Source organism: Paralichthys olivaceus, chromosome 7 (assembly GCF_024713975.1).
Source record: "Paralichthys olivaceus isolate ysfri-2021 chromosome 7, ASM2471397v2, whole genome shotgun sequence".
NCBI lineage: Eukaryota > Metazoa > Chordata > Actinopteri > Pleuronectiformes > Paralichthyidae > Paralichthys > Paralichthys olivaceus.
In genome coordinates, this window is record NC_091099.1 from 318543 (window position 1) to 345353 (window position 26811).

Here is a 26811-nt window from a genome sequence, read left to right on the forward strand (position 1 = left end):
GTGATCTGCTGATCAGCCTGTGGCTAGCTAGCCGCTGGCTACTTGCGCAATAGCAGTTGTCGTCGGGCAGCTAATCAAAGATCAAAGCCTTAGAAACGCTTCCTGTTCTGCTCCTCGCTTCTCTGGATGTTGCTCGTTGATGTCAGCGGAAGTTGTTGCTCACATTAACCGTCTCACACCGATGTTAGCGGCGGTCACTTCGGTATTTGCAGCGGCCACATTTCCCGTTTTTGGCCGAGCTAGCTGATAAGCTAGCCTAGCTGCTGTTAGCCTGTTAGCTCGCCTGTGATGGCCCAGCCTGGGAGCGACAGGATAAAGGAAGGTAGGCCGCACTCCCGCTTCTCTTCGCTCCTCTGACACTCCTGAGGTTATAATCTAAATGAACCATCGGTCTCCGTGGACATTAACACCACACTCACTCAAACCGTCCAAAGAATCCGGAGCTTTAGTTTCTAAGGCCCTCGGTGTGGCGGCTGTATCCGGACAGAGGTAATGTAGCTCCGCGGCTAACTGCTAACATCTCCTCATTAAACTGTTCAACTGTAAACAGCTCGTTAATGCGTCTGTTCACACTGAGCTGTGTGTGTCTGTGTGTGTGTCTGTGTCTGTGTGTGTGTGTGTCTGTGTGTGTGTGTCTGTGTGTGTGTGTGTGTCTGTGTGTGTGTGTCTGTGTCTGTGTGTGTGTGTCTGTGTGTGTGTGTGTCTCTGTGTGTGTGTGTGTGTGTGTGTGTGTGTGTGTGTGTCTGTGTGTGTGTGTCTGTGTGTGTGTGTGTGTCTGTGTGTATGATGTGTGTGTTTGTGTGTGTGTGTGTGTGTCTGTGTGTGTCTGTGTGTGTGTGTCTGTGTGTGTCTGTGTGTATGATGTGTGTGTGTGTGTGTCTGTGTGTGTGTGTGTGTGTGTGTGTCTGTGTGTGTCTGTGTGTGTGTATGATGTGTGTGTGTGTGTGTCTGTGTGTGTCTGTGTGTGTATGATGTGTGTATGATGTGTGTGTGTGTGTGTGTGTGTGTGTCTGTGTGTGTGTGTCTGTGTGTGTATGATGTGTGTATGATGTGTGTGTGTGTGTGTGTGTGTGTGTGTGTCTGTGTGTGTGTGTCTGTGTGTGTGTGTCTGTCTGTGTGTCTGTCTGTGTGTCTGTCTGTGTGTGTCTGTGTGTGTCTGTGTGTATGATGTGTGTGTTTGTGTGTGTGTGTGTGTGTGTCTGTGTGTGTGTGTGTAAATCTAATGCCTATTACTGTTCATCTTCATATAAACATGTGAATCTAAAATATATAACTGTTCATCTTTATATAAACATATTAACTCACATATATAACTGTTCATCTTCATATAAACATATTAATTCACATATATAACTGTTTATCTTTATATAAACATATTAACTCACATATATAACTGTTTACCTCTATATAAAGATGTGAATCTAACATATATAACTGTTTATGACATGAGTCATAATCAAACTAACATGTAATATGAATGGAATATTCATAGATTGGTGGTGTCGCCAGTCAGAATAATCCGATGTGGAGTTTTCTCACATCAGTCTCATCGTGTCAACATGTTTAAGGCTAAATCACATTATAACGTCCTGTTGGAGTTTTCACAGCATTTTATAACCTATGACAGTTCGCAACTGATGTCACCACATGACCTGCATTGAGCATTAAAAACGATTTAGTTAATTATTTTAGTTTTTAATTTATGGCAGGAACATCAAACGTATGACGTCGTGGACTTTATGTTGACGTGAGTCATAATCAGACTCAATAATATGTAAACAGGAACATGAATGGAATATTAACTCATGTAAACACAATAATCAGATTCTTTTATTAAGAATAGAAATAAAATACATTCAAACAGAAGATAGGTTGTTTCATATTCCTTTGAACAAGATCAAAGTATCTTCTGCTCTATTATTCGTACAGGTTTTAAAGATGCAGCAGTAACACAACAGTGGATCAATAGCAGTGTGTTACTCAGCTTAAGCCACAACACAGAAATGTTTGAATGAAAATGAAAAAAGGATTCATAATTACGACTCACATTCTCACCACTTGCACACATTCGTACAGAAACACCTCCACAGCGTAAAACTTCTGTGTCAATGTAAAGAGCTTCAGTTCAGTCTTGATCAGTTTGTATCAGAAGAAAACTTCTCTTCTTAACTGCACTGGAACTCATTTAAATATCAAACTAAAGTCCTGATGCAGGATGTAGATCATATATTATAATATATGTAGATTACTGACTGTACACCACGTCTGGTGAAACAACTGTTTACTTATTTTTAGTCTTTCACTGATGGTTTTCCACATTCAGATTTTACAGTTTATATCTTTGTTTGCAGAGAAAACTCTGACTCTTGTAAGAGAGATGACGAGCGGCTCATTCTTTCCACACACATTCAAACACAGCGCCAACTACAGTCATTTAACAGACATGAAATAAAAAACAAAGCCGCTCAATAGAACTATTACTGTACAAACAAACAGTTAATGATTTCTATTTAAGAGACACTGAAATCTCAAACTACAGACCGTTAAATCAATCACATGACCCTGTGGTGTATGTTTGTCATTTAATAATGAACTTCTTGTTGAAGTGATTCTCAAACGTACGCCACTGAGTTGAGTCTCTTGGGGAAAATAACTGAGAAATGAATTGATGAAGATAAACATAATTATTTAAAGTGTGATTGTGGTAGAACGAGTCGGAGCTCTGCCTCAGTTGTCCTTTTCCTCTCTGAACATCACTGTCAGATTAATATCATTTCTTGTGACTGTTCTCATGCTTTTATTGTGTTGACTTTATTATTGAGTGAGGCTCATGGTTGTGACACTAAGTCCAACTTCTTGTCCTGTACTCTGAACAACTGCTTTGCTCTCTCAGCCTAAACTCTGCATGGCGACAGACTTGCAGCTGTGGGAGTGAGTCGCCAAAAAGCCAGGGCCACCGGTAGCAACATGGCGTCCCGTCAGAAGAACGCGGTCCGGATCTTGTCCAACCGGGAGCGAGGCTCCCAGACCTTCGGCTCGCAGCGTCTCCTGCAGCTACTGGTGGAGGAGAAAGTCCGCTGGATGAAATGGCAGAGTCAGGTACAAAGTGTTACCACAATAAAATAATAAATTTCCATATGGGATGAATAAAATAATTCAAAGGAAACAACATGGATGTAAAAAATGAAGTTCAGCCCTTAATGTAGCCGGTGGAACAACAACTGAGCATCACAGGTATAATGAATTGAACTTAACGGTGAACCTAATAAAGTGAACACTCAGTACATTTGCAGTTTTGATTAGTGGAAGGACAGAAAATTAATTGTCAGAATAATAAATCAAATCAAGTTTATTTATAAAGCACATTAAAAAACAACCAGAGGTGACCCAAGTGCTGTACAATAAAATAATAGAATCAGAAGAGATAAAAACAAGTCATAGAATAGTAAAAGCCACCTGATAAGTTTAAGATGAGTTCATAAAAGCAAATTCTTTGGCATACAGGTTGATCAAACAGGCTCAAAGCAAATAAGTAAATAAATAATAAGACAATAATTAGTCAAGGGGCAGTCAAAAGCCAGAGAGAGCAGGTGGGTCTTCAGTCTGGTCTTAAGTCTCAACCGAGGGGGAACACTCGAAAACTGTTCCATAGCTTTGGGGAACTGCAGCAAACGCACCCTTAGCCTTGACCGAGGGCCAGGAGCAGTTTGATCTAAAAGATCTGTGGATGGAAGGGGGCAGAGAAGTTCTGAAATGTACTGGGGCACCAGGTCATGTAAAGCTTTAAAACAATTAGAAGAAGTCATTCAACAAGAACAGGTGAGATACTGCCCCCCTTCCTAAAACCAGCCAGGAGTCTAGCAGCAGCATTCTGCACCAGTTGCAATTGAGACAGTGATGGCTGACTGGTGCCTAAAAGGAGGACATAGCAGTAGTCCAATGGAGAGGCAGTAGGGACGATCTTCAAATCAAAAAAGAGAGGAGTGATTTGAGTTTGTCTATATTTCTGAGATATGTTTATAAGAGTTTAAGGCTGGATCAGAGATGACACTAAGAGTTTTTGCCTGGACATGGAAGTGAGGCACCAGGGGCCCTAAGTGATGGAAGAGGAGGAACCAAACAAGACCACTCTGGTCTTACTGGCATTTAGTTGGAGCCACTTATTTGCAATAAGTAATTTTTAAGAAAACATGTCAGATATACCACGCTGTAAATGAACAGAACCATGGTTCAGTTTGGTCCAGACCACCTCTTTTGTTGGACTAAATTTTGGACCGTTGGTCTGGACCTTGTCTGAGGAACCTCTCACACCTGATACATGATTCAGACTTAAAGGTCCAGTGTGTAAGATTTAGGTGAAAGGGAGCTATTGGCAGAAATTTAATGTAGAATAATCCTTGTGTTGTAAACTGTGATATTTTAGTGCTTCATTTTAATCATTGTCAAATTTAATATTAATATTCCTGTGAGATGTTTTTATCTCCTCAAGAATAAATGTGTTTGTGTCTCCAACAGAAGGTGGAACTGCCGGACAGCCCTCGCTCGACGTTCCTGCTGGCGTTCAGCCCCGACAGGTGAGGAAATCCTCTGAACTTCTCAGAAATAACTATGTATCATTACGTGTGAAAGTGTTTATGTTTGCTATAGCTACAGAGTAGCAGCTGTTTATTCACCAGTCTATTAGAAACAAACCAAACTGCTGCCGTCATTCGTTTTGTTATAACCCCTACTCCGAGTCAGAGACCACCACTGCCACCGGCTACAACAGGAAACCACGTTCAGTGAAGTTGAATTTCACTTAAATATTGTCAAACTAAATTGTCAACCGGCTTCTTCATAAACACAAATCGCAGAGTTTTTTTCTGTTCAAATATTTTTGCTCCATGTAGCTGGAAAAGCAGAAATAATATTTATTGATGTGAATTTCTGAGTTATTTATCAGTGGTGATGAAAGAGGTTCTTACATTACAGCCTTGTGAACTCTCTGCTTCTTAAAGGACCCTCATGGCGTCCACACATGTCAACCACAACATTTACATAACTGAGGTGAAGACTGGAAAGTGCCTACATTCCTTAGTGGGCCATCGTAGAACCCCCTGGTGTGTGACCTTTCACCCCACAATACCTGGCCTGGTGGCCTCCGGGTGCCTTGATGGCGAAGTCCGCATCTGGGACTTGCACGTGAGTACGACCCACCGAGGGACTGGATGTGGTTCTGTTGAGACCAGGAAGTGAAGCTCATCTTCTGTTTGTGTCGTATCTGAGCTGAGACAGATGTTAGCACCACACTGCAAAGACGTCTTTATATACACTCAGTGATCGTCTTTATATACAGTCAGTGATCGTCTTTATATACAGTCAGTGATCATCTTTATATACAGTCAGTGTCTTTATATACAGTCAGTGATCGTCTTTATATACAGTCAGTGTCTTTATATACAGTCAGTGATGGTTTATATACAGTCAGTGTCTTTATATACAGTCAGTGATCGTCTTTATATACAGTCAGTGATCGTCTTTATATACACTCAGTGATCGTCTTTATATACAGTCAGTGATCGTCTTTATATACAGTCAGTGATCATCTTTATATACAGTCAGTGATCGTCTTTATATACAGTCAGTGATCGTCTTTATATACAGTCAGTGATCATCTTTATATACAGTCAGTGATGGTCTTTATATACAGTCAGTGATCGTCTTTATATACAGTCAGTGATCGTCTTTATATACAGTCAGTGATCATCTTTATATACAGTCAGTGATGGTCTTTATATACAGTCAGTGATGGTCTTTATATACAGTCAGTGATCATCTTTATATACAGTCAGTGATCGTCTTTATATACAGTCAGTGTCTTTATATACAGTCAGTGATGGTCTTTATATACAGTCAGTGATCGTCTTTATATACAGTCAGTGATGGTCTTTATATACAGTCAGTGATCGTCTTTATATACAGTCAGTGATCGTCTTTATATACAGTCAGTGATCGTCTTTATATACAGTCAGTGATCGTCTTTATATACAGTCAGTGATCGTCTTTATATACAGTCAGTGTCTTTATATACAGTCAGTGATCATCTTTATATACAGTCAGTAATCGTCTTTATATACAGTCAGTGATCGTCTTTATATACAGTCAGTGATCATCTTTATATACAGTCAGTGATCGTCTTTATATACAGTCAGTGATCGTCTTTATATACAGTCAGTGATCATCTTTATATACAGTCAGTGATCGTCTTTATATACAGTCAGTGATCGTCTTTATATACAGTCAGTGTCTTTATATACAGTCAGTGTCTTTATATACAGTCAGTGATCGTCTTTATATACAGTCAGTGATGGTCTTTATATACAGTCAGTGATCATCTTTATATACAGTCAGTGATCATCTTTATATACAGTCAGTGATCATCTTTATATACAGTCAGTGATCATCTTTATATACAGTCAGTGATCATCTTTATATACAGTCAGTGATCGTCTTTATATACAGTCAGTGATGGTCTTTATATACAGTCAGTGATCATCTTTATATACAGTCAGTGATCGTCTTTATATACAGTCAGTGATCATCTTTATATACAGTCAGTGATCATCTTTATACACAGTCAGTGATGGTTTATATACAGTCAGTGATCGTCTTTATATACAGTCAGTGATGGTTTATATACAGTCAGTGATCATATTTATATACAGTCAGTGATCGTCTTTATATACAGTCAGTGATGGTTTATATACAGTCAGTGATCATATTTATATACAGTCAGTAATCATCTTTATATACAGTCAGTGATCATCTTTATATACAGTCAGTGATGGTCTTTATATACAGTCAGTGATGGTCTTTATATACAGTCAGTGATCATCTTTATATACAGTCAGTGATCATCTTTATATACAGTCAGTGATCGTCTTTATATACAGTCAGTGATCATCTTTATATACAGTCAGTGATGCTCTTTATATACAGTCAGTGATGGTCTTTATATACAGTCAGTGATGGTTTATGTACAGTCAGTGATCGTCTTTATACATTTTTCAGTTAATGTTAAAGTCTTTCTCTGGTTGATTTATCTTCTCTTTCATTTAAGTGTAGAAATAAGTGTAAAGGTTTCAGTTGTGAGTCGAGGATATATACGATTTGTTGTCGTACCTGCTCAGGTTAATGATGGGATGTGCTCTTTCTGCAGGGCGGCAGTGAGAGTTGGTTCACAGAGAGTAATGTTGCCATCGCCTCTCTGGCCTTCCACCCGACCGCTCAGCTCCTCCTGATCGCCACCAACAACGAGCTCCACTTCTGGGACTGGAGCCGACCGGAGCCCTTCGCTGTCGTCAAGACCGGCAGTGAGACGGAGAGAGTTCGGTGGGTTTAGATGTCTGACTCCTCACTGTGCTGATGGACAGTGCTTCCTTCATTCATTCCAAAATAGGAAGAACAAGAAGAACGCAACTTAACTGACAGAAAAAAACACTTGGTCCTCCAGCTAGTTCCAAGTGGTTTTCTAAGTTTTCTATCTTCTGAGCTCTGAAGAGAACCTGCTCATGTTTAGTGACTGATGGTTAAAATTCTGTTGATAAATGATGTCACTGTAAAATCATTATCACATTTTTGTGTGTTCCTTGTGTAATTTCAGGCTGGTGAGGTTTGACCCTCTGGGTCACAACCTGCTGACGGCGATAGTAAATCCGTCCAATCAGCAGGTAAGAAGTCTGGGCTGTGCTGAGGCAGTTTTATAAGAATTATTGGTTATGAAATCAATAATTCCTTTAAAACTGTCATTGAAAAATGAATCTTACTCTAGAGTGCTGTTTCAACATCAGCTCAGATATATAGTTGCTGGTTGCCTAAATATATTATGTACAATATATATAATATATATATCATATAATAAAATACATTTGATAAACTAATAAACAACACTATAAATAAATGAATATGCCATTAAATGGATTAAAAGAATGTTGAAATAGATGCAGGCTTTAATTAACTTGATTTGAATTGGTTTTTCCATTTGAATTGGCTTCTTTATTTTTCTGACTTTATTTTAATTCCACTTTTATTTACTTTCCCATTTAATATTTCATTTTTCCAATCTGTTTTTAAAGTTTTAAATTGATTCCATATTCACTCTCTGCACTTTTACTTCCCAAAACCTATTTATTTGTCTTTACATTTTTCATGTATTTTTGTCTTTTGGTTGATTCACGTCAGAGATCATAGATCGACACATGATTTGCTCACACAATAAATAGGGGAAAAGCAAAGTTTACAAAATAACTTATTCATAATTGAAAGTAGATAAATCAAAAACAGAAGCAAATTAAAAGAGAAATATAAATGTATTAATGGCTTTAAAAAATGTATTAATGGCTGCATTCATTTTTTCATATACTTCATGTCATATTGATTTATTTATTTGTAGGAGCTGTTTATTTCTCTCTTTCAGAATGAGGAGGATTCGGAGGTTCCCATGGACAGTGTTGAGATGCCTCACTTCCGTCAGCGCTCCTTCCTGCCGACCCAACCGGTTCGCCGCACGCCGATACTTCACAACTTCCTCCACATTTTGTCATCTCGCTCCCCTGGGGCTCAGGTGGGAGGCGAGCAGCCGCGCCCTCTAGGTGACAATGGGAGCAATGTTGCAGAATCACCCAGCATGCCTCTGCCCCAGTACCCCAGCCCTGAACGCGGGCCACCTTTCCCTGGATGCACTCAGCACCTGGGCATGGTTTGTCTGTGTAGTCGCTGCTCAGTCAATCGGAACCCTTCCCTGCCTGCCAACGGGTCCTCTATGACCCCCTCTGATCCCCGGGTATCGTCTGATGCCCCCCAGCCTCCCCCTGCTTCCACTTTCTCTTCAGCTCGCACAGAGCCCAGACAACCCACTGAACGACCCTCAGCCTTTACATCAGTCTACTACAGCGCCGGCACTTCTCTTAATCCCACTGCACCGAGCAGCATGGAGCCACACTCCACCTCCAGACCAGGACCTGACTGGACACGCAACCTGCTCAGCATGAGGGAGGGAGGGGTTGGTCCAGGTATGCTGCCCCCCAGAACCTCTTCGTCCTCCATCAGCCTTCTGTCAGTGCTCCGTCAGCAAGACGGTTCCTCTCACTCCCCCGTGTACACGTCTGCCACTGAGGGACGGGGTTTCCCCCAACAAGGAGACCCAGGGGCCCGAGATGCTGCAGGTACAAGCAGCGGTCACCACCCATTCTGGGATGGTTCTCGCAGCAACACGGCCTCTTTCCGCAATGTGCTGCAGTGCAACTTGAGCCGCTACTTCATGGAGTTTGACCGTATGCAGGACCTGGAGCCTCCATTAGGGGGCACCATGACAGATGGAAGCCAGGAGCAGAGCCAAGAGCTGCTGAATAATAACATGGACCCAGAAAGAGCAGGGCCTTCCTCCTCTTCCTCCTCCACCCCTACCATCATCCACTACCAGCCTCCTCTCCCTCCCCCCCCTGCCTCCCACAACCTGGACAACAGTGTTACTCCCCCGGCCTCCCGCGGCCATCTGAACCGCTGCCGGGCATGCCACAACCTACTGACCTTCAACCATGACTCTCAGCGCTGGGAGCGCACCAGCCAGGCCTCCTCCACTTCTGCCTCGTCTCTGGAGCCCTCCTCTTCCTCCTCCTCCTTCCCTGCCTCTTCAGCCCCGTGGCACCCTGAGGAGAGCAGGAGGACACTAGAAGCCCAAACCCAAGAGAGGAGGGCGCCTCCAGAGCCCAATGAGCATCCGCCACCCCCTGGAGGTGGAGGAGCAGGAACAGTGGCCTTCCCAATAGCCCCATCTTCCAGCCAGCCTGGAGAGCAGACGGTGGGACTGGTGTACAACCAGGACACAGCGCAGTGGGAAAGGGTTTACCGGCAGGCGGCTGCTGGACGATCGGCAGAGCCACCGGAGGCCTTAAGCCAAGAAATGCCTGTTGACCCCCCAGATGAGGACTCCCTGAGGAGGTACAGTCTCCATGTCATCACTTTGTTAGTGGGTTAATAATTAAATATCTGTTTGATATGTAGAAATTTAAATCATTGCATTTAATCATGGTTTTATCACCCATCAGCTGCTTTAACCTCAAAGGGTGACTTGTGTATTCAGTCATTTTTACTTGTTTCTTTCATACAGGCGACTTTTGGAATCCTCTCTATTATCGTTATCTCGCTATGACATGTCAGGATCAAGAGACCACCCTATTTACCCCGATCCAGCCAGGTACGCTCACACTTCATTTAGCTCGATCATGCCAGGTACGCTCACACTTCATTTAGCTCGATCCAGTCAGGTACGCTCACACTTCATTTAGCTCGATTATGCCAGGTACGCTCACACTTCATTTAGCTCGATCCAGTCAGGAACGCTCAGACTTCATTTAGCTCGATCCAGTCAGATACGCTCAGACTTCATTTAGCTCGATCCAGCCAGGAACGCTCACACTTCATTTAGCTCGATCCAGTCAGGAACGCTCACACTTCATTTAGCTCGATCCAGTCAGGAACGCTCACACTTCATTTAGCTCGATCCAGTCAGGAACGCTCACACTTCATTTAGCTCGATCCAGTCAGGAACGCTCACACTTCATTTAGCTCGATCCAGTCAGGAACGCTCAGACTTCATTTAGCTCGATCCAGTCAGATACGCTCAGACTTCATTTAGCTCGATCCAGTCAGGAACGCTCACACTTCATTTAGCTCGATCCAGTCAGGAACGCTCACACTTCATTTAGCTCGATCCAGCCAGGAACGCTCACACTTCATTTAGCTCGATCCAGCCAGGAACGCTCACACTTCATTTAGCTCGATCCAGTCAGGAACGCTCACGCTTAATTAAAGTGAGCTTAGAGTTTCCTCTCAAATGAATGTGAGCTGCTCACACGTCTCAGTGGATTAAAGCGGCACTTCCTGTGCAGGGATGGAAGGTCAGAGGTCAAGTGAAGAGAGGATACTACACATCAGATGGAGATTTTTCTTTTCATAACAAACACGAGATTAAAAACCAGTGTCACACTAATGTCAGAAAACAGTTTCCAAGTCACATGGTGTCAGATTTCTAACGACACTTTTCGAGCCGGTCACTGCTACTCTTGTTTGCTGTTGAAAGAATGGGCCTGAAGTTATTGTCTGTTCTGGCCAGACTTTCTCCAGCTGCTTACTACGCCCAGAGGATGATCCAGTATCTCTCCAGACGAGACAGTATTCGCCAGCGCTCGCTTCGTTACCAGCAGAACCGCCTGCGGGCCATGTCGTCCTCTTCAGACAGCCCTGCCAGCAACCCTTCCAGCTCCATGGACAACAGTGACATGGACTTTGAGGAGCTGGAGTAGGTTTCACTGTGGATCTTTTCACTATTTTTCATCTCTTTTTAATAACTCCAGTCTGAGGAAAAAGAAGAAAAAAGTGTTTTCACAGCACAAAGTTCGGCAAAGTGATGTTCTATCATCACAGCAGCTCAGTGTCATACTGTAGTCGTTTTGTTTGACAGAACCAATGATTGAAACATTTAGGATAAACTCATGTCAAAACACAGCTTCGTCATCATGAGGCGGATGTATCAGAGCTGCACTGCACAAAAAGCTATCAGATTTGAGTGATCAATATAAATATTCAGTGATTGGCTTCTATTTATTTAGAGTATAAAGATTTAATTTGAATTAATTTCATCAAGTCCAAAAGGGACAGCAACAGTCCGGACAATTGTTATCTGTTTCCTCGACGGTGGAATGAGCTGCTGTTAGCGACGAGTGTCTCTGACTTTGCAGTATTAATATTCTTGTGAATATTTGAATGAACTTTGTGTTTTTTTCATTTTCAACAAAACCAGTATTCTGTTCCCTAATTCTGTTTTCTTTGTTTGAAAAATGTTTTCTGAGCCTGTAACATTTTCCTTATTCCAGTGATAATGGGGACAGAGCGAGACACAGGACGCCACGTAATGCGAGGATGTCTGCGCCTTCACTGGGTCGCTTTGTTCCTCGGTGAGTCCACTTGAAGGTCTGATCTGAACTCTAAACTCCTCTTTTTCTGCAGAACCTGTTCTCTCTTTTGTTTATTAGTTTAGTTTGATATGTTTCAGATCTTTCGTCAAGGATCTGGAGTATCCCTCAGATTCTGGTTCACTCTAATGCTACTGTCGCAATCTATGGAGGTAGTGGGGGTGCATATGGATGCCCATGAACATAAAATCCAAAAGTGCGCAAACAGAATCCAAAGTGCGCAAACAACACGATGTGGTGTTGTGGGTCAAATTTCAGTTTAAGCTAGCCACGCTGCAGATTTGCTTAACAACAGGAAGTTAATGTTTACTTTCCCACTCACTCTCGCACACATTGGAAGTGAATAGGAAGCAAGGGTCAACTTATTGATTTCAGCTCAGGTTTGATTTTTTATCAGTGCTGTTTTAACCATTCTGCTGTAGGCGTTTCCTCCTCCCTGAGTATCTGCCCTATGCTGGGATCTTCCACGAGAGAGGGCAGCCCGGTCTGGCCACACACTCGTCCGTCAACAGAGTACTCGCAGGTAAGCGCAACACAACAGCTGCCAGACAAACAGAGGAAATGTTCAACTCTGAAGTTGAGCTGACCCTGTTGTTTTCTCAGGAGCATCGATCGGTGACGGACAGTCTGCGGTCGCCAGCAACATCGCAAACACCACCTACCGTCTGCAGTGGTGGGACTTCACCAAGTTTGACCTGCCGGAGATCAGCAACGGTACGATGACACTCACCTGCATCATTCACCGAGTCTGAAATCACTGAGCTGCGTTCAGTTTATTTGATCTGTTTTTTCATTTATAGAATGTTTAGTAAACAGTGAATCTGCAGAGTCACCAAAGGTCAAACAGCTGTTTAATCTAAGCTTAGTTAAAAATATTCCCAAATTGTATTGTATATTCTACCCATAATGTAAATCAGTAACTGTATATAAAGACGATCACTGACTGTATATAAAGACGATCACTGACTGTATATAAAGACCATCACTGACTGTATATAAAGACCATCACTGACTGTATATAAAGATGATCACTGACTGTATATAAAGACCATCACTGACTGTATATAAAGACGATCACTGACTGTATATAAAGACCATCACTGACTGTATATAAAGACGATCACTGACTGTATATAAAGACGATCACTGACTGTATATAAAGACCATCACTGACTGTATATAAAGACGATCACTGACTGTATATAAAGACGATCACTGACTGTATATAAAGACCATCACTGACTGTATATAAAGACGATCACTGACTGTATATAAAGACCATCACTGACTGTATATAAAGACGATCACTGACTGTATATAAAGACCATCACTGACTGTATATAAAGACCATCACTGACTGTATATAAAGACGATCATTCTCAGGTCAGATGCTGCTTCAGAGAGCTGAAGAGTGAAGTACTGAAGACTTGTCTTATTTTCTCTTGACCAGCCTCGGTCAACGTTCTGGTTCCGAACTGTAAGATCTACAACGATGCGAGTTGTGACATCTCAGCAGACGGTCAGCTGCTGGCCGTCTTCATTCCCAGCAGTCAGCGGGGTTTTCCAGATGAAGGCATCCTGGCCATTTACTCTCTGGCTCCACACAACCTGGGAGAGATGCTCTACACCAAGAGGTTTGGTAAGTGTCCCTCTCAAGTCCAGCTCCCGTCCTGAGTGTAGAAATGTGTAATTTGATCTTTTACCCCCCCCCCCCTCCCTCCTCACCAGGTCCGAATGCCATCTCTGTCAGTCTGTCTCCGATGGGCTGCTATGTGATGGTGGGTCTGGCCTCTCGCAGGATCCTGCTACATCCTACCACCGACCACATGGTGGCGCAAGTCTTCCGTCTGCAACAGCCACACGGAGGAGAGACTTCTATCAGGGTGAGACACACACACACACACACACACACACACACACACACACAGTGTCTGTTTTCTGTCTGACATCATCATTGTGTTTTTTAACCTGTTTCCCTCTGATTATTGTCCAGTTGTAATATTTTGTCAATAACATAATAGCGTGGATGGAGCTTCAGTTTTATATCTGTCAAACACTTTGAGTTTGTTTTGTGGCTGAACTTTTATATTTACACTTTTCACAGTAACTGTTGTTGAACACGTGTGTGCTGAAGCTGCTGCTTTGTTTCAGATGGTCTTCAACGTAGTTTATCCCATGGCTCCAGACCAGAGGCGCCATGTCAGCATCAACTCGGCTCGCTGGCTGCCGGATCCTGGGATGGGTCTGGCTTATGGAACAAATAAGGGAGACTTGGTGATCTGCCGACCAGTGTGAGTGTCCACCAGCGTCAGGATGGAAACCAGAAACCATTAATCCTTCATGCTACTACAGGAAGACGAGTTTCACTTCACACTGATGATTGATTTACAGACTGTAAATAAAGTTGGACGACATGATGGTTCCTACAAATGAAGGCTGGCTGCAGTATAGGTTATAAACCCCACCTCCTCCATGTTAACACATGGGACATGGACCAAACCAAAAAAATTTAACTTTTCTCAAAGACTATGGTTACCATCGATCTCTGTAGTCTGTAGGCTGAAAGATAACGTGGTGTGACCAAGGTTATTCTCTAATTCTATGACTCCGATGTTCCTTCATAGCTGTCGTACTCGACGTAGGATTTAAATTTGATTCATTATGGTCTTCAGGTCGTACATTGAAACCTGCAGGAACCTTTGAGACAAAGAATGAAGTGTAAGTTCTAACTTTATGTTAAATCATCCTCCTGGCTTGTTGGTTTTCCCTCTGAGCTTCCTCCTCCACAGCGAGAAGTCACCTGATGTGATTATCTTAATGCTCAGTCTGAACAGGAAGAACATTAACTGTGAGCTCAATAAATGAGTTTAATGAGGTCATGGTCCTTGTGATTCCACGAAGAAATCCCTCCTCTGCTTTTAAGACTTCCTGAATGGAAGTGAATTAACGAGTGGCACGTGTGTGTGTGTGTGTGTGTGTGTGTGTGTGTGTGTGTGTGTGTGTATGTGTGTGTGTGTGTGTGTGTGTGTGTGTGTGTGTGTGTGTGTGTGTGTGTGTGTGTGTGTGTGTGTTTAGGTTCTATCGCAGCGATGGTGAGGGTCCCGGAGAGTCGAGCAGTGAACCTTTATTCTCTGTCAACAACAGTGGAACGAGCAGAACCCGAGGCTCTGACAGACCGGGGTGAGAACAGGACGAATCACACGCGTTCTCATGTTTCAGTTGTTTTGTCAAAATAAAACCTTGCTGAAACTCGACTAAACTGATTAAACTAAAACGTTTTATTGGTAGTTAACAGTTGTGAAAGATTTCACGATCAACATGTTAACTCACTTTATTTACGATGTCAGAACTTTATCTAATGCAGCTCTCCGTGTTCATGCTGGTGTTAAAGAAACTCACTAGGATCAGGCAGGAAAATCTCCTCTGGCTCCATCTACAGGTCGTAATGCAATTTGGAAGTATTTAACACTCCCATTTCTAAAAGGCCAATCAGAACCAGACCGAGTGCCTGAGTGTCAATCACAGCTCCTGCACAATTAGCAGAGCCAGCAGCAGCTCAGTCAGGCTAATGTTAGCTTGTCTGTGAGCATCGTGCTGCTCTTCTTGTTTCTACATGAGTAAGCCACATTTCTACTTCACATGCTATCAGCCCAGCTAGCTGCACCTCTCATGTTATGTGATGAAGCAGTCAGGCTAACATTAGCTAGTGTTTTCCATTATAACTATAATTACGTTTATGAAATTGCGTCGTTGTGAAAGTCGTTTATTCTGGCCGCCTGTGTTTCTATGGTTACTATCATGCACTGTTGAGAAGGGAGGGGTTTCAGAGATCTTCAGCAGAAATTAAGGGCGGGGCCTGGAAGTGTAATCTGATGTATCTTCCTAATGCAGCTTTTATAATGAATACTCGGGAAGGACGGTGTTGTGGTTTCATCAGGCACCATCATCACATCAGCACAGACACGTGTTGTGAAATATATTGTGAAGGGTCTGTGGCTCCGCTGTATTAGTTACCATGGTCACTCCCGTCATACTCTAAAGTGCAAACACAAACTGAGACTAAACCATGACGCTGACATTCTCTTCCTGATTGGTTCTTATCAGTGCGGACTCATCCTGCTGATTCATCCATAACTTAACATGGATAATAAATTACTGACCTTGTTGTGTGTTGGCATCTGTTGTGCAGTTAAATTTATTATTTTGTGAAGCTATGACTGCTGAGGTGTGCAGACGGAGGGTTGTTATTTAATCTCTAATTGGTTTCCTCTGTTTTCAGGCCTAATCGTTCTGGCTGGAGGCTGGACAGAGACATGGGTTTGATGAACGCGATTGGTCTTCAGCCCCGACATCCCACGCCATCAGTGACATCACAAGGAACCCAGACGCCAATCGTCCAGCTGCAGAACGCTGAGACACAAACAGAGAGGGACCTATCAGAGCCCAGCGTCTCCCAGCCACCACCTAGTACTGAAGCACTTACATAACAATGACACCCTCTCATATTTAATGATATTGTTATATTAATCTTCCAGACAGTGATGCAAACAGTTTTCATCACTGTGTAATTAAAGAACCAACGAGGATTCTAACATGAACTGTAGTAGCCTGAAGTGCATCATTCCTTATTTCTCCGTTTCACCCGGAACTACCTGAGCTCAATCAGAGGAGGAGATAAAACATCTAAAGTTTTTAACCTCTACCATTTGTTGACTGCAGTGAAGCTGTCAATATAAAAAAAATGCACACTACTACGTAGGTCATGATCCTCTGCTTCCACCAACACTAAGGCACCGACTGGTGAAACTTAGACTCTGCGTCCTGGAAGTGAGACCGAATGTTGAAAACCTGTCTTGTGTGTAATGACCAGCAGAGGGCGACTCCTCTGGTAGTTTCTATAGAAAATGTCTCTACTTACTCACTTTAGAACGTCAGTAAACATTGTCCTCAGGAGTTTATGTCTCAGTCTGTGATTATTCTGACAAAATGAATCTGCCACATTTTGATCATCCTTTTCAATCCCTCTAAAAATGACAACATATGTGACTGACTCTGGTTTATCGTGGAAGACGTTTTTTTAAGGATCCTTGAATTTTTCGTCCTCGTCTCCTCAGATGCCTCAGCAGAGACTCCCTCCACAAGTGGAGCGTCCCAGCAGCAGGAGGCGTCTCAGAGCAGCAGCGTTCCGGACGACGTCCAGACTGAAGCTTCATCCGATGCCAACGCGTCCACAGCTGCTGGTACGTCACAGTTTGACTCTGAGTAACAGGTTGTACTTGAAAATGAGTTTGGTTCATCTTTCTTGTAAAAGTCTGGATTTTATTACACAATGTTTCTGTTTCTATTGGAAGTAAATATTGATGACAGCGGCTCGTATCTTTTCAGGCTGGAATATTGATCACTGATAGTCTGACAGGTTCTTGTTGTCTGGAGACTCGTTTGTCACTTTTCTCTGGTTCAACCTGATAAAGTCTCAGCTGCAGATCAGGTTCATGGTTCCACTGATGACGGTTAATCTATTTATTTCTCTTCTCAGTTCTGCTGTCGTTTCCAGATGCTCCAACACAAGTTGTTTTTGATAATCAGTTTGAGTGTTTGTAAACTGATGAAGTCTTTGCCTCGTGCCGCAGCTCAGTCCAACCTCAGAGGAAAGTTTGGATACAAAAGATTGTGACGGTTGTACAGATGTGTCATGAAACGACAGATGTTTGTGTGTTTCTTGTGTGAGTAAGTCCTGTTGTGTCACGCTCTCTTTGCAGATTCCCCAGAGTTCGGTTCAGGTGAAGACGCTCTGGCTCGAATCCGCCGGCTGATTGCAGAAGGTGGTATGACGGCGGTGGTCCAGCGGGAGCAGAGCACCACCATGGCCTCCATGGGTGGCTTTGGAAACAATATCATTGTCAGCCATCGAATCCACCGCAGCTCCCAGACAGGCACCGGGGCCTCCAGACCTCAAGCCGAGCCCACCCTTACGGCCCCTTCCTCCTCCTCAGGACCTCTCCTCATCACACAGAACCAGTCTTACCTTCCTCCCCAAGCCTCCGCCCCATCTGAACAACTGGCTCCCATGTGGGGCCCCCAGGTGCTGTCTGGCCCCCAGCCCTCCGGCCTCTCTCTAGCTGTAGACATGGACGATGTATTTGACGGAGGACGAGCGGACGACAACTCCCTGCCGGGTCCTTCCTCTTCCTCGCTGCTGCTGACTTCCCCTTCTTCGTCCTCCTCCTCCACCTCTCACAGCCCCCTGCCCAGCGGTGGCGGGGGGTGTGGCCCCAATAGTTACCCAGGTGACCCGTACAGCAGGTAGTTCTCCTATTGGCCAAGAGAAGCAGAGCGTTGGTTGATGGATTTCGTTAATGGCGCTCCTCAAAGCCTTATCTCACAAAGAAAAGGGTGCTGCTTCGACTCTGCACAGGGTCTCCCGCCTGAAAAAGAAAGGGGTCTCCCGCCTGGAAAAGAAGGGACACAAGAACCCCACCTCACCCAAAACCCGCCACGGCGTTGGCGTGCACTTAGAAAAACTGGACTGAAGCTGAACCGCGACCATTCCTCGTCAGAAAGGGCTCCTACTTGAACAGTTAGCGCTGAGCTCCTCTCTGCTTGTTTGTTTAAAGTGTCAGCGCGACGGGAGAAAAGGTTCCTGTGTCAAAGTGCCGTGGGGGGGGGGGGGGGGGGGGGTCTTTCTTTTACACATTTACTCCGATGTGCTGCATAGTAGTAAATATAAATGCGTGATTGAAGTGTTAACAGTGAATTCAGCACTACTTTATCTTGAAGCCTGTTTTGTACCGTGTGTAATCATGATGTGTCGGAGGCGGGACTCTGCTCCTCGGACGTCACTGATCAATCACACAATCCATCAATCATCAATGACTGACACCTGGGACTCAGAGACCTGAAGCTACCGGACGTCTGTTCAACGACGCTGCAGTTCATCAAATACATAGGTTGTTTTTTCAAAAGGCTGAAGAGGAGAAGGAACCCCCACCCCTCCCCTCCCCCCTCAATACCTACCAGCCAAGTTAAATGCACTATAGGTGCGTGTGTGTTTGTGTGTCAGTGCTTTTCACACATCTTTAAAAAATAATTTTACTTTAAAATTATGGTTTCTGCAAAACTTTCTGGAACTCGAAATCACTGCATTCGTCCTGGCTCCTGATTGGCTGTCTCATCTTTACCGTAGACTGTAAATAAAGATGACAGCGATTCTTCACTTCCACAGAAATGAAGCTAAAGTCACTCACGAACCTCTGTGTGATGGTGGGCTGGAGCTTTGGTCCCGTCCATACACGCTCTCGACCAATCAGAGTCAGCTGTCAATCATGACGTCTCAGCCTGTTTTCATTTCATCAAATAACAAAACCTGAAAAGACAGAAACCAACATGGAGGAGGTCTATAACCTTTACTGCAGCCAGCCACCAGGGGGTGGTCCAGATGATTTGGCTTCAGTTTTGGGAGCCGTCATGTCGTCCGGCTGTAGTTGCAGTATGTGGTTGTTTCTGGTGGGGTTGTATCGCCACCTGTTGGTTTGATGTGCTCTCTGCAGTTGTTCACAGCTCATTTTTAATGTTTGACACCAGTGAACGTGTGGACGCTGGCGTAATGTGAACGTTATGTTTCATTCTTTTCTTCTCAGCACGAGATGAAAACACATTTATTTAAATCAACAGTAGAAATATATAAAAACCACGATGGCGTTCGACATGAACGTGACGCTGAAGTGATTCTCATCAGACCAGCGGCTGTCTGGGTCAATGGGGAACAGCTTCTGTGATCACATGTCACATGTTTGATTCCCGTCACATGTTTGATTCCTTGTGTTGGCGTGTCTGGTAAAAACATGAAGCTACGGAGGATCTGATCTGTTTGGATTAGAGCAGCCAATGAATGTGCGTCACTCCTTCTTTTGCAGAGTCGACAATAACAAGCTGTAGAAATTCTGATGTCAGTTTAATAACGAGATAAACCAGAGAACCTGAATTTAAAAAACCTCCCACTCACATAAAGTTTCAGATAAAAACACGAACAAGAGGAAGTGGGCACTAATTTCAGCAGCGGATTGATTCGTATGTTCTGCAGTCGTGAGTCACTGTTTGCACAGGCAGGAGACACGTGCACGATCCCTGTGACTCAGCTGTCGTCGTCCACCACAGGAAACTTCTTCTGTAACGTGAAGCGTCAGAACGTCACCTGTTCCTTAGGTTCTACGTTCTGCTGCTGAGTTTTAGAACGAGAACATTGGTATCAAACGTTACTCAGAAGGTGACGGCGTCACGTCATTGTGCTTACGCTCAGTTGTCTCAGAGGTCGTCTGACACTGAGTCCAGATCAGCTCAGGACAGCCATGATGTCACTTCCTGTATTGGCTCGTCAGCAGCCGTAGTTAAACTTGAACAATAATTATTCAGGTTCATTTCCTGTCTTTAAACCAGAGTTCGGTCTTTCAGTTTGAGATCAGGACGTTCAGAAGCTTTCACTCTAAAACCTTCGCTCACACTCAGACGGACGGACTCGGACATGTTGCTCAACTTTTAGTGGTTTTGGATGAAAACACGTCTGAACGTCTCAATCTGAAAATCCAAGCAAGAAAGAAAAACAACATCACGCTCAACTTGGTTTTAATCTGCTGTTCCACTGTGGCCTTATGGGAAATGATAAAGGTCAAACATGGCTGCGCTGCTTATTCCAGTGATAATTTACTGAACGTTACTAAAAACATTTCGTCGACCTTTTTAACTTTCTGTCGGTGAACAGGCCTCTGCTGCCCCCCCCCCCCAACCCCGCCCCTCTGCATGCAGAAAAAACTTGAATTTGATCAACTCAACTTTTCCTCTTCAGCCTGAGAGACTGTACAGACGCTATTTTTTACTTTGTATTCTTACTCCACGTCACACGGCGCAGTGTAGACGCTGATGTGCTGCTCGTGTTGTGTATGTGTGTGTGAGGGGGGGTGATGGACCTATGAAGAGGAAGGAGAGCTCTGATTGGAGCAGAGACACTGTGGGATTCAAGGGGTCGTTTACGTGAGATTTTTTTATTGAACCTTTATTTCCTGCAGGTGAGTCCAGGTGAGATCAGAGATCTCGTTTCCAGGGCGACCTGCGGAGGAAGCGGCTGCATGTGACGAGCAGGTGACACAGAAACAACTGATCTGAATGATCCTGAATTTACTTGATCAATGAACCTTTTAAAAACAACCTGTCGTCCTCTCTCTCTCTGTGTGTGTGTGTGTGTGTGTGTGTGTTTCAGCTCTCGTCACAGTTTCTTCACTAAAACATTCTTGATAAAAATGTGTGTGAAAAAAATTTGGTTCACTTTGGTTTTAAAATCTTCAAACATCCGAACTTTTATCAAACTGATGTAAAAACACTCAGGTCGTCATTTCAATTCTAAACTAATAAACAGTTCATCAGGGAAATTAGTATTTTAGTTCTTTGTTCATCATTTGGTTCTGAAACTGAACAGATTTCAAATTGAGTTACAAGGTGAAGGAAGATGATCAGAGCCACGTGGAACTAAACCTAATGTAGATATCGGACCTCTGCTGCGACAGCGCGTGGTCAGAGGCTTCTTTTAACTCTCCGTCCATCTTCTCTTCTTTCGAAGGAGGTGCTTCACATTTTAGTTTAAAAATTACCTGATTAGATTGTGGCTGAAGGTCAAAGGTCACAATGACCTCACAGGTCTGGAAATAAATGTATGGAGACTGAACCTGCTCTGATTGGTGGAGACGAACAACCACCTGGAGGTGAAAGAGCTCAACAAGAAAGAATCATTTATTCTCTATAGAGATTTGAATTAATGAGTATGTTTGAACACTCCGAGGGAGACTCAGCTCAAGCTATCGAATGTTTCATTCTCCTGTAGAAGACAAGTCAGAGATCAGAGATGTTTTATTCACCCAAAACTCATGGCCACAATCAGATCGCTCAGTTTTACGTCACTTCACATGATGCGAGACACTGTTACACAAACACTATATATATATATATATATATATATTATATATATATATATATTATAACACTACAGAGCAGTTTTCAGACCTTAACCTGCTGGTAGAGAATCGTCATGTTTCACAGCTGAACAACTCAGCAGCAGGTTTTCTGCTCAGACTCGTTCACAACAGCATCAGATCCTCGTTCGGTGATCACTTCCTGTCTCTGCTCCACTTCTCACCTGAAGAATGAGGAGGATTTGATGCTATATACATAATATATAATATATGTTATGTATATATTATATATTAGCTCTGCTGTCATATATATATATATATAATGTATGATATAATATTTTTCTGTTTTTTTTTCAGTACTAAGAAGCAGGATTTGTGGTTATCACTTAACTTCAGGTTTAATTCAGAGTTTTCAGTCCCATGAAGCTTTGTTATCGGGTAAATCACCATGGTAACTTATGGTGATCAGCTGACCTGGAGATAAGAGATCAAACAGTATAAAGCTCCGCCCACTGACCACTCCCCTCCTTTGAACCATGACATCATGTTGTTATCGTGGAGCTGCTGTGGATCGTTCCAGTCTCTGAGGAGGACCAGGGTCTTCAGAGACCCAAAAGATCCTCTGAGATCCTCTGAGGAGTTTCTGAAAGATCTAGATTCTCCTCAGAGGATGAACCTTTGTCAGCTGCTGGAGCTTCAACAGAACCCACCTGACACAATCCAGATGGTTTCCAGCTGTTCTTCCTGCTTTTAGCAGCTGGAACAGTTCGATCCTCGTTGTGAAACATGAGGCTCTGCTGTCAGTCAAACCTGAGTGAACTTAACGAGTTAACCAGCGTCACGACTGAGCCTGACTGTGATTGTTAAGTTCAGCTGGAACACTGACGGACATCCTGGATATGTTGAACTCACGTCTTTTTAGAATCAGTTTGTGTGAAAAGTTTGTGATTGACAGGTGAAGTTGATGGACCTGTCTCCTGATTGGTCGATAATGTAGAAGCGTTGTCTGTAACAGAGGCGGGGTTAGGGTTAGTGTCATGTGGGGGCGGGGTCCGTGCTGCATAAAGCAGCAGCTGCAGCTTCCTGTCAGACTGAGGAGAACATCAGAGGTGAGTGGATTCAAATCTGTTTCAACTGGTTCAGTCTGAACAACATTCATCTACTCACTTTATTCTGAAAAGACAAACAATCAGTCAGAACTACTTTGACTTTATTTTAATAACTAATGTTTTTATTGCTGGACTTTTATTGTGAACATATTTTCACCACACTGTAAACATGCATTGGATTTTTAATAGAATAATCACATTTTATTGATATATATTCATAAATCAGTTTGTCTCATCGATGTCAACAAGCAGCAGCGTCCTCTGTCCTTCACTCAACAAGTTAAAACTACAGAGACACTTTCTGAGCAGTAACTGAAGCTCAGAGTCACATGTGAGGATCCGTCTCCAGGACACGAGGACAATAGATGCTGATGAACTGAAGACATCAACAGATTCTCTACATTAGAAGAAACAGTTTAACTTCATGTTTAAAGTATTTGTACATGAGGACATGTCTGATAGAGATGAAGGAGCAGACACATGAACTGAGGAGTCACTGATGAAGATGAGGAGACATGTTGTGTATCAAGTCTAGTGATCATGGTCCAGCTGTGAAACGTGGTTCACTGTGAGATATGAGGGCTGCAGTGTAAAGCTCGGGGCTTAACTCTGAGTCAGGGGTCACTGTTCTGTTCTGGATCACAACCGTGAGATCAGATCAGATCAGATCAGATCAGATCCCTAACCCATACTCTGGATCATTCAGGGATAAACGCTGCCCTCTGGTGGTCAGTCCAGAGAGCAGCTGATCATCAGATTGATTTGAATGTTTCTGATCAGTTCTTCATTCATTCATTCATTCATTCATTCAGAGTCATTAACTACCAGCTCTTTTAAACTAGAACAAACTAGAACTTCAGATTTAAATCTTTTAGTAATTTATGATTGATTGTTTCATCAGTTGCTTCTCTGGCACGTTTGGACTCGGCGTTCGCAGCTGAATGTTTTTACAAATTAAATTAGCAACGTGTGTAACAGGATGTGAAGCTCTGTGATTGGCTGTGTTATATTTTGAAGGAGACATGGAACAAGCACCTGGATCAGACATCAACGTCTCTGCTCGGTTCCGCCCCTGCATCAACGCCTCCTATCAGCCTCCAATCAGAGCAGTGTGTCCGTACGGCACCGGTCAGCTCATCCTCATCGTCATGGTAACGGCATCCCTCAGCATCGTCACTGTGCTCGGCAACACGCTGGTGATCATCTCCATCAAAGTAAATCGCCATCTGCGGACCGTCAACAACTACTTCCTGTTGAGCCTGGCGGTGGCCGACCTGATCATCGGCCTTTTCTCCATAAACCTGTACGCTCTCTACCTGCTGCTGGGCCGCTGGCCACTGGGGGCAGCGCTCTGCGACATGTGGCTGGTTGTGGACTACGTGGTGAGCAGTGCCTCTGTCATGAACCTGCTGATCATCAGTTTGGATCGGTACTTCTGCGTGACACGCCCATTCAGTTACCCGACTTGCCGGACCGGAAGGATGGCCATTCTGATGATTGGAGCAGCCTGGCTGTTGTCGTTTGTCCTCTGGGCCCCCGCCATCCTCTGCTGGCAGAACGTCGGGGGCAAACGATTCGTCCCCGATGGAGAGTGTTACACGCAGCTGCTGGCCAGTCCGGCCGTCACTTTGGGGACGACGCTTCCTTCCTTCTACTTCCCGGCCATCGTTATGATCGTCCTGTACAGCCGTCTGTCCTCCGGCAGCCGCAAACGACTGAGCGGTCTCCAGTCAGCGCAGGGCACGCTCAGGACATCCAGTCTGTCCATTAAAGACTTCCTTTTTAAGCGATGGAGCTGGGTGACCGGCGACCCTTGCTCAGACCTGTCTCTGAACCAATCAGAGTCCAGCACGCCAAAGACCAGAAGGAACCGGAGGGTGTCCAGAAGTCCTGGAGACACGTCAGAGCTCGCAGACATCTGTCTGTCCCGTCAGCAGTGTCGCACCAGATGTGAAGATAACAACAAAATTGAGAGTGACTCCTCGTCCAACACCGACCTCCACAGGAGGGCGTCTATGGCGTTTTCCACCTGTCCCAGCTTCAAGTCCCAGGAAACTAGGATGCATCGAGTGATGGCAAGGGAGAGGAGGGTCACCAAGACCATCTTGGCCATCCTGCTGGCCTTCATCCTCACCTGGACGCCCTACAACATCATGGCCGTGATTGCAACCTTCTGTCACTTCTGTATCCCAAACAGCCTGTGGACCATCGGATACTGGCTCTGTTACATCAACAGCGCAATCAACCCGGGCTGCTACGCCCTCTGCAACGTCACCTTCAGGAAAACCTTCTGCAGCCTCCTTCGCTGTCGCCGCACCAAGTTCCGCTGACACACGGGTTCTCAGTCCATCAGGTAAAGATGGAGGTTGGTCCCCTGATATGTCATTGTCTCGTGTCTGTCTCGTCTCTGTCTCGTCTCTGTCTCGTGTCTGTCTCGTCTCTGTCTCATCTCTGTCTCGTGTCTGTCTCGTCTCTGTCTCGTGTCTGTCTCGTCTCTATCTCGTGTCTGTCTCGTGTCTGTCTCATCGTGCTCGTTTTGCTTCTCTCTGTTGTCAGGTTGAGTCTGTTCACCGTTGATTGATGTTGAAACAGGAAATGCTATAAGTTTGTTTTTTACAGATTCAAACAAACCAACGACCAATCGTCTTCCTCCTCAGGGGGACGACACAGTCAGAGACCAGTCAGACTCAGTTTGAAACGAGATGTTAAACAGAGTGACGTCACAGAGAAGTTGATTTATTTACCGGGTTATTAATGTTTATCATTTGTGTAATTAATTATTGTTTGTGTTATTATTGATTATTGTTTGTGTTATTAATGATTATTGTTTGTGTTATTATTGATTATTGTTTGTGTTATTATTGATTATTGTTTGTGTTATTATTGATTATTGTTTGTGTTATTAATGATTATTGTTTGTGTTATTATTGATTATTGTTTGTGTTATTATTGATTATTGTTTGTGTTATTACTGATTATTGTTTGTGTTATTAATGATTATTGTTTGTGTTATTATTGATTATTGTTTGTGTTATTAATGATTATTGTTTGTGTTATTAATGATTATTGTTTGTGTTATTAATGATTATTGTTTGTGTTATTAATGATTATTGTTTGTGTTATTATTGATTATTGTTTGTGTTATTAATGATTATTGTTTGTGTTATTATTGATTATTGTTTGATTATTGTTTGTGTTATTATTGATTATTGTTTGTTATTATTGATTATTGTTTGTGTTATTAATGATTATTGTTTGTGTTATTAATGATTATTGTTTGTGTTATTATTGATTATTGTTTGATTATTGTTTGTGTTATTATTGATTATTGTTTGTGTTATTAATGATGATTGTTTGTGTTATTAATGATTATTGTTTGTGTTATTAATGATGATTGTTTGTGTTATTATTGATTATTGTTTGATTATTGTTTGTGTTATTATTGATTATTGTTTGTGTTATTAATGATGATTGTTTGTGTTATTAATGATGATTGTTTGTGTTATTAATGATTATTGTTTGTGTTATTAATGATGATTGTTTGTGTTATTATTGATTATTGTTTGATTATTGTTTGTGTTATTATTGATTATTGTTTGTGTTATTAATGATGATTGTTTGTGTTATTAATGATTATTGTTTGTTATTAATGATTATTGTTTGTGTTATTAATGATGATTGTTTGTGTTATTAATGATTATTGTTTGTTATTAATGATGATTGTTTGTGTTATTA

At 43.1% G+C, this 26811-nt stretch overlaps 2 protein-coding genes across 7 annotated transcripts; both read left to right on the forward strand.

Annotated features, from left to right (window-relative positions):
* The first annotated feature begins 11 nt into the window (after positions 1 to 11).
* Positions 12 to 21209, forward strand: ambra1b (autophagy/beclin-1 regulator 1b). Of its 5 annotated transcripts, none has more exons than XM_069529079.1 (19): positions 12 to 489; positions 2894 to 3099; positions 4516 to 4574; positions 4998 to 5181; positions 7199 to 7371; positions 7643 to 7709; positions 8432 to 9978; positions 10148 to 10234; positions 11153 to 11338; positions 11913 to 11993; positions 12434 to 12534; positions 12615 to 12725; positions 13462 to 13650; positions 13740 to 13894; positions 14163 to 14302; positions 15087 to 15191; positions 16291 to 16478; positions 17126 to 17251; positions 17771 to 21209. In XM_069529079.1, the coding sequence occupies exons 2-19, from the start codon at positions 2968 to 2970 to the stop codon at positions 18316 to 18318; spliced, it is 4179 nt and encodes a 1392-aa protein (XP_069385180.1). In that variant the 5' UTR covers positions 12 to 489; positions 2894 to 2967; the 3' UTR covers positions 18319 to 21209. The 5 variants fall into 5 exon arrangements, with proteins under 5 accessions (XP_069385180.1, XP_069385182.1, XP_069385179.1 ...); XM_069529081.1 differs by having other exon boundaries at positions 8456 to 9978; XM_069529078.1 differs by having other exon boundaries at positions 12 to 322.
* chrm4b (cholinergic receptor, muscarinic 4b) lies at positions 21003 to 26332 on the forward strand. Of its 2 annotated transcripts, XM_069529084.1 has the most exons (4): positions 21003 to 21143; positions 21262 to 23076; positions 24094 to 25429; positions 25696 to 26332. In XM_069529084.1, exon 3 carries the CDS (start codon positions 24099 to 24101, stop codon positions 25404 to 25406), a length of 1308 nt encoding a protein of 435 aa, XP_069385185.1. In that variant the 5' UTR covers positions 21003 to 21143; positions 21262 to 23076; positions 24094 to 24098; the 3' UTR covers positions 25407 to 25429; positions 25696 to 26332. The 2 variants fall into 2 exon arrangements, with proteins under 2 accessions (XP_069385185.1, XP_069385184.1); XM_069529083.1 differs by having other exon boundaries at positions 24094 to 26332.
* Positions 26333 to 26811: the final 479 nt, after the last annotated feature.

Excerpts from the sequence above, each read along its gene's own strand:
- ambra1b (XM_069529079.1), top strand. The coding sequence starts at position 2,968 with ATGGCGTCCCGTCAGAAGAACGCGGTCCGGATCTTGTCCAACCGGGAG. Across the intron at positions 12,535-12,614 it reads CGTCAACAGAGTACTCGCAG|GAGCATCGATCGGTGACGGA; the intron begins GTAAGCGCAACA and ends TTGTTTTCTCAG. Across the intron at positions 16,479-17,125 it reads CGTCTCCCAGCCACCACCTA|ATGCCTCAGCAGAGACTCCC; the intron begins GTACTGAAGCAC and ends TCGTCTCCTCAG.
- chrm4b (XM_069529083.1), top strand. The coding sequence starts at position 24,099 with ATGGAACAAGCACCTGGATCAGACATCAACGTCTCTGCTCGGTTCCGC.